The 7,788-nt window shown below is 41.4% G+C and overlaps 1 protein-coding gene across 3 annotated transcripts in view; it reads right to left on the reverse strand.

Annotated features, from left to right (window-relative positions):
* Acbd5 (acyl-CoA binding domain containing 5) overlaps positions 1-7,410 on the reverse strand; it is a 35,757-nt gene extending 28,347 nt beyond the window's left edge. For 2 of the 3 annotated variants that reach the window (XM_051205588.1, XM_051205587.1), the window contains exons 1-2: positions 6,240-6,403; positions 5,886-6,054 (exon numbers count right to left, since the gene is read on the reverse strand). In XM_051205588.1, the coding sequence (XP_051061545.1) occupies positions 5,886-6,054; positions 6,240-6,254 (184 nt within the window). In that variant the 5' untranslated portion in view covers positions 6,255-6,403. Of the gene's footprint in view, positions 1-5,885; positions 6,055-6,239; positions 6,404-7,251 lie in introns of those variants that run through there. The other variant, XM_051205589.1, reaches the window with a different exon arrangement.
* Positions 7,411-7,788: the final 378 nt, after the last annotated feature.

Consider the following 7,788-nt stretch of genomic DNA (forward strand, 5'->3'; position numbering starts at 1 on the left):
TGGTTTTATTCAAATAAAGTCTATCACTGTTTGGTCAGGCTTGCTTGGAACTGCTATGTAGCCCAAGCTGGCTTCAAACTCACAACACTTTCTGAATCAGCCTCCTGATTGCTAAGATAAGGGCAGAAGCCACCACTCCTGGGCTACATCTCTTTATAATTCAGATCATTTATGTCTACCGGAAAAACATCAGGTATTAGTTGTTCTCCTTTGGTTTCAAAAAGTTCTAAAAGTTTAAAACTCTTCTGTGTAGCTTTGGAGCCTGTCTTGGAATTCACTTTGTAGAGGACACTGACCTCAAACTCACAGAGATCTGCCTGCTTGCCTGCCTCTGCCTTCTGAGTGCTGAGATTAAAGGCAAGTGCCACCACTGCCAGGCTGAAAGTTAAAACTTTTAAGAACAGTATCAGGGGCAGGAGAAATGTCTCAGAGGTTAAGAGTACTGGCTGCTCTTCCAGAGGTCCTGAATTCAATTCCCAGCCACCACATGGTGGCTCACAGCCATCTGTAATGAGATCTGGTGCCGCCTTTTGGCATGGAGGCAGAATGTTGTTTACATAATAAATAAAATGTTAAAAAAAAAACTCTAAAACAAACAAAAAAAGAACAGTATCAGTTCAATAAATAAATTAGCAACCATTTTACAAATGTAACTGAAATAACCAGCAGATATGACATTAAAAAAATATGAAGATCTTCAAAGAAATTAATGTGTCCAAAATTAGAAGTAGAAATGAGAAATCTGTTACATGTTGTTGTTGTTGTTATTATTATTATTATTTTATTACTAATTACCAAAGTTCATACTAACTGGCTTTCCCAAAGTCCTTTATCTAGTGAAAACTGGAAATTTTGCCAAGAAGTTGATAATTAATATTAAAGGTTTAATAACTGAAGTAAACATACAGCTTTTCACTTATGCTACTCAGTTTCTATGTAAACTGGGCTGACGTGGAACTTACTATGTTCCCACAATAATCAACCTATTCTCCTCATCAAAAGCCTAATGATGCTGGATGGTGGTGCATTCCTTTAATCCCAGCACTCAGGAGGCAAAGCAGGTGGATCTTTGTGAGTTTGAGGCCAGCCTGATCTACAAAGCGAATTCCAGAACAGGCTCCAAAGATAGAGAGAAATTCTCTCTGGAAAAACAAAAACAAAAGCCTCATGCTCACTTTGATTATTAAAGTTACACTTTATACAATATCCAATAAAAAGCCATATATTGAAATATTAATTTCAATTAATTATATCTATTAAAAGAGTAATTTATAACTATAGCCCTAAGTATACTGCAAAGAAATACAAATAATGACATAAGAAATTTCATGGCTTGCTATTAAATGGGGTAAAGAAGAAAGCATCTTAAAAAGGCCATAAATAGGGGTTGCAGAGATGGCTCAGTAGTTAGGTTTGATTCCCAAAACCCACATGGCAACTCACAACCCTCTGTAACTCCATCTCCAGAGTATCTGAATAATCTCTTCCAGTCTCCATGGACACCTGACACATACAAAATACATAGACATACAAGCAGGCAAAATAGTCACACACATTAAGAAGGAAAAAAAGAAAAACATATACAATAAGACCTAAACAAAGTGTGGTTGGTATGTGTGTGTGTGTGTGTGTGTGTGTATGTGTGTGTGTGTGTAAACGGTACAGTATACCAAGTAAGGTTACCCATCTGTAATCTCAGTATTTAGGAAGTAGAGGCAAAAGGATTACAGTCAGGTAAAGACCGAAATGGGATGACCAGTAAATAGTAAATTCCAGACCACCCTAGTCTACAGAGGAATAATTGTGCCAAGAAGTACAACAAAATATGCATAAAAATGCTAGAAGGAGATGTTTCAGGATACTAGGTAGGTATGCAGATTCTCCCTTTTTCTGTTTAAAAAAAACTCAGTGTTGTGTTGGGGGGCGTGTAGTGTGTGTGTGTGTGTGTGTATATGTGTCCGCCTGGGTTCCAACCTGCAGGATGCCGTGGGGCATAGGATCCCCTGATGCTAGCTAGAGTAACAGGAATTTGGGAACTGAACTCAGGTCCTCTGGAGCAAGAAGGCTCTTAACTGCTGAGCCATCTCTCCATCCTAGTGCTCATTACTTTTAAAAATGAAAACTGTTATAAAAATAATAATCATAAAGGTAGTTTAAAGATAATAGATTATATATCAAGTAGTGCATGAAGTAATCAAAAGCTAATAGTTGTTTTTTTTTTTTTAACTAGAAATTACAACATATACAAAATGAAAACTAGTATTTCAAGTTTGGCCAAGAGTATATAATTAATTCCAAAATCACAGTAACAACTACCTATATATAAAAAAATGAACATTTAGGAGTATTGCTTAGACACAGTATTAAAAAAAAAATCATTATTCTTTATATAGCAAAGAATACAAATAGAAAAACCACAGTTAAAATGAGTTAGTAACACAAATCTAAATTTAAAATTTCAACAACAGTAAAAGAGTAAAAGGAGGAGGGATGAGACAACTTGATGAGACAACTAAGCACATCTAAGGCCCTTGTAACCAAGACACCGTGGAAAGAGAAAATTAACTCCTGCAAATTGTCCCTGTCCTCCACAACTGTGCACTCGCACACACAAACATTCTAATTAAACAACTCCATCTGATATCTTCAGTAAGCTAACAAAGTTTATAAGTTTAATTGGCTTAAGTAAATGGTAAATATTATAATGAATATAAATCAAAACTGAGAGCATATACTGAATATACTATATGTAAGACAGCATTACTTTTGTCCTAAGACGTTCTTATGACATATATAACATATTCGTTTGAAATATTATCTATGGGTAGTGGTGGCACATGCCTTTAATCCAAACACTCATGAGGCTGAGACAGGAGGATCTCTGAGTTGAAGACCAGCCTGGTCTACAAATCAAGTTCCAGGACAGCCAAGACTGTTACACAGAGAAACCCTGTCTTGAAAAAAAAGAAACAGAAAATAGTGTTTGAGCTGGAGAAATGGCTCAGCCATTAAGAGCACTAGCTGTTCTTCCAGAGGACCTGGGTACAATTCCCAGCATCCACATGGCAGCTTGCAAATGTCTGTAATTCCAGTTCCAGGATACCCAACATCCTCATACATGGAAGCAAATACCTATACACATAAATAAAAGATTAAAAAAAAAGGAATATTACCTAACAATTCATGTCTAACAACTAAGGTTCTATCAAACACATATTTCATATAATTCATTAACTTAGATTTGTTTGTAATTTTTATTTGTGCTCCTGTATAGATACATAAGCATGCCAGTAGTTGTGGAGGCCAGAGAGACCCTATATGCCCCAGAGCAGTTGTTATAGGTGGTATAGGTGCCAGGAAACAAACTTGAGTCCTCTGAAAAAGCAGCAAGTACTCTTAACCACTGAACCATCTCTCCAGCCCCTCATTACTTTACGCTTTAAATAAAAATTGGGCAATAAATAACAAAGGCTACAAGTTATCGTTGCAAATTAATTCAAAGCCAACCAAACAATTTAAAATAGGACTGGAGATATAGCACAATGGTAGAGAACTTGCTTAGGATGATCAAGGTCCAGGTTCAAACCCCACTACTGCCAATAAATAAATATAAATAAACAGGCAATAAAATAAATAAAGTATTATAAGCCAGTCATGATAGATAATCCCAGAACTTGGGAGGCAGGAGCAAGAAGATCTCCCAAATTTGAGACCAGCATAAGCTACATATTAAGTTTTTGTCTCAAAAAAAGAAAAAAAGGAAAAACTACAAAAATATTTAAATATTCATTGTAGCAAATGTGGTCCAGTCAATACCAATTACCTTTAGGGACATAACATTGAATGTTGTCTAACACAAGTGCCGTTTTTGTCTTTTACTTTGGGGGATGGATTTTTTTTGTCTGTACAATTTTATTTATCTATTTAGTCTTATTATTTTATTTTGGGTGATTTGGGGACACAGTTTTGTTATAGCTTTGGAGCCTGTCCTGGAACTTGCTGTGTAGATCAGGCTGGCCTTTAACTCACAGAGATCCAGCTGCCTCTGCCTCCTGAGTGCTGGGATTAAAGTTGTGAGCCACCAACCCCTGGTTTTGTCTGTATTATTGATGGCCTCATGCCTGCTAAGTATCTATTCTGCCACTGAGCCATTCTTGCTCCTGTTTTTGTTTTGAAATATTGAGGATTGAACCCAAGGACTCAGGCAGTATCTATCACTGAGCTACAAGTTTATCTTAATTTTGCAATACTTTGGTTTGGTTTTGTTTTTTAACAGGATCTTGCTATGTAGCCCAAACTGCCTGGTCTGCAATCCATTACCTATATGTGTATGCAGTGTGTGTGTGTGTGTGTGTGTGTGTGTGTGTGTGTGTGTGTGTCTTAATACTAAGTAGGGCATAAAAAAATAAAGCAGCAAGGATTAAAAGATCAGGTCTAGCTTATCAGTTTTCAAAAAGTTATAAAATGCATGGCTTAGAAAAGTGAACATAAACTGAGCAGTGGTATACACACCTTTAATCCCAGTACTCCGGAGGCAGGAGGATCTCTGTGAGTTCAAGGCCAGCCTGGTCTAGAGAGTGAGTTCTAGGACAGCCAGTGCTATATAATAAACCCTGTCTCAAAATTAAAAAAAAAAAAAAGTGAACATATTACTTACATAAAACTCTTAAATCATACTTTCCTATAAATATTCATTCTTAATTGAACATTTTAAAAAATATCTAATTAAATTCCTATATTGGTTTTGTTTTGTTTTGTTTTTTGACATAGGGTCTCATTATGCAGATAAGACTGGCCTCAGAAATCCACCTGCCTTTGCCTCTGGAGTGCTGGGATTAAAGGTATGTACCACCACTACTCAGTTTATGTCACTTTTCTAAGGTGACATACTGAGTTTATTATTTCTTCCCTTCATTTAGCTCATTTGTACTTATCCTTTAGCTTTCCATGTATCCTCTTCCAATATAATTTTAAAGGTGTAAAATAAAACACCATTAAGCCTACAGCGTGGACACACTAGGCAAATGCTCGACTCCTGAGCCCTAACTCCAGCCCTCCTGATCCTCCAAAGAAACTGGGATTACAGCCTCCGCCACTATTTTGGAGGGGTGCAGGAACATGGATGGTAATAAATGCCCTACAAGCTTCCAAAACTGTACTTGAAGAATTTTATTGAAATAAACTATGCTGACTAACTATTCATACTTCACTCAAAGATGACAAATGAACACAAGAAGACATTAAATATTATAGTAATATAGTAATGCTATGTTTGACGTGGCTTACAAATCTAGCATTGGTAACAATGCTTAAGATAATTTTTAATCTAATTTATTATGAAATGTAAATCATATTGCAAACGCATATGAATTAAAAAGTGAAAGTCTCCCTTCCCAAGCTTCTCTACGTAGAACAGAAAGAAAACTAACATATAGTGGTGGAAAAAATTCCTTAACACTTGTCAGACAAAATTACAAAAAGTTTTGCAAATGGTTAACAGGACACATAAATGAAGAAAACCGTATGTAGACATATCATAGTCAAAATAATCATTTTACAAGTGAATATATTTGTTCTTTCCTTACGTTTCATATCAAAAGTTTCTAAAGGTCTGGATTACACTTTTGAGTTATGTAGCACCAGATTTTTTTTTTTACATACCCAAATCCACAGTTATTAAGTGAGAAGACTTGTTTTCAACGATATAAACTACTTAAAATCTGGATAATACGTCCACCTTTGGCCTCAAAGATCAGGGGGTAATTAACTCACATTCAGTACCATCCTTTCAATTACATTACTATTAATGACTGAATGGGAGGGGGCGCAAAATAAGGTAGACTACACCAGCTGAGAGGCTTTAACAGGGAGCCCAGTGCACTTACCATTTTTCGGCAAACTCTGGATCACCTTCACAGCCGCCTCAAACCTAGTTTCATATACCGATCTTGTGTCCGCCATCTCCAGCTGCCAGCGACGGCCCCGGTCCCAAGGTCTGTCCGCCGGAATCAGACAACAGCAGCAGCACCAGCTTTCCCAAGAGCCTGCATGAAACTGAACGCAGAGCGCAGCTGAGGATTACGATAGCCCGAAGTCAGGAGGCCGTGCAGAGCAGCTGCTCAATTCCCCTTTGCCCAGTCCAATCAAGGCCACACCGACCAAGGTGGCCTGTTCCTTCCTCCTTCGTGGGGCGTGACTAAGAGAACATCCCAGCCAACAAAAACAGCAAAACAACTCACCGAGAGGAAGAGCATCTCTAGCAGCAGGCCTTGAGGATTGCGCCGCCAGAAACAGCGGACCCTTTCTCCCACCCCGATGATGCTGGCCGACCAGCCACACCCCCCATTCCGGAGAAGTCGTTCAGTCGGGGGGCACCCTCCCCGCAGCCCCGCCCCGGAGTCACCGGAGGACCCACTAGCTGGTGCCGCCGCCGCCGCCTCCGCCGCCGCGGTGCAGCAAACCCCACCCACCCGCTCGGCCGCGGTGACGCGGGCTGGCTGAGCGTTCTCAGTAGAGAGACGCTGCCAGGCACCTGGGCTGGGATCGGTCTGCGGAGAACCCTGTGCTTGTTTATGTTCCGGCTGGGGAGACCGAGGCTGGTGACGCGCTACAATTCTACACCGGGTCCCAAAGGAGCCCCCTGGTTACCGGTAGTGTTAAAATAATAAACTGAAAGTCGGCGGTCCTCAAGTCTGGCCTCTCTCCGGCTAAACTCTGTGGACAGTACTGAGTCATAAAAGTTCGCTTCAAAACTTCCTTTTTGCCACTTAATCTGTGACCTAGGGCAAGTCGCCTGGCCTCTCCTGCGGATTTACACCACGCTAAAGGGTAGACAGGGGGATTAAGGACACGGATGGAGGTGCTTAGCCTTGGCCCACAAGACTGCGGCGACAGCTTCCACCGCCTCCGCCAAGGGCGGCGGGGGAGCGGGCAAAGATGAGCGGCGGTCGCCCGCTACTCGAGTCCTCTGCTCCCCACTCTTCACGCCCAGGAGTCAGGCACAGCCCACCTCCTGCCCGGCCAGAGGGTACCGGTGGAGAAGCGCGCGTGCGGAGCTGCGGAGCAGTCCCCGCGTGGTCGGCACTGGGAAAGCTCGCAGGGACGTGGGGTCCTGTGGCCTGGAAATCTCAAGGACGCCCTGTTGGGCGAGTCATTTTTGTCGGCTTAGCATGGGTTGGGTGGGTTACTCGTACAATCTAGCTGCGAATCATAAGTCAACTCTTCCCTTGGAGCCGCGGTGTCGGCATTTACCTTGAAATAGCCAAAAGACGGGCAAGGCCTGTCCGGTTAGGTCTCGACGCCTGCCCCTCACCTTGCCCCGCGGGCTTATGGGAACTGTAGTCCCCCAGCGCTTCCTGACACCTTCCTCAGTGGGCTGGCGTCATTCCCTCCTGTTCCGGTTCGGTTTCTCAGTGTATCCCCACACTCCCTGTGTGTGGCGGAAGTTCCTTTTTTTCCGGGTTGCGTTTGGGGGATGGTCTCTGAAGTGCTGCCTTCGCTCCCTGCAAAAATTAATCTCAGTAGTTTCTCTGACAGGTATTTTATTCCTCCATAGCAGGTTCACCTTGGTATTGCGGGAAGTGTCATCTGAAGAGTTCTCTCAGAACTCATGCGCCCTGTTGTACTCAAAGGTGACCGGGTGTTAAGTACCCCAGAAAAAATTCAGGACTCACTGATTAATCAAATGACAAAACGCGCTGGCGGAGAGTAAGAGCAGGTATCGGGAAAGAATCGCTTGCAAGTACCTTACCACCTACATATGTGTGATACTTGGCAAGCACACGATGT

Source organism: Phodopus roborovskii, unplaced genomic scaffold (assembly GCF_943737965.1).
Source record: "Phodopus roborovskii unplaced genomic scaffold, PHOROB, whole genome shotgun sequence".
In the NCBI taxonomy this organism is placed as follows: domain Eukaryota; kingdom Metazoa; phylum Chordata; class Mammalia; order Rodentia; family Cricetidae; genus Phodopus; species Phodopus roborovskii.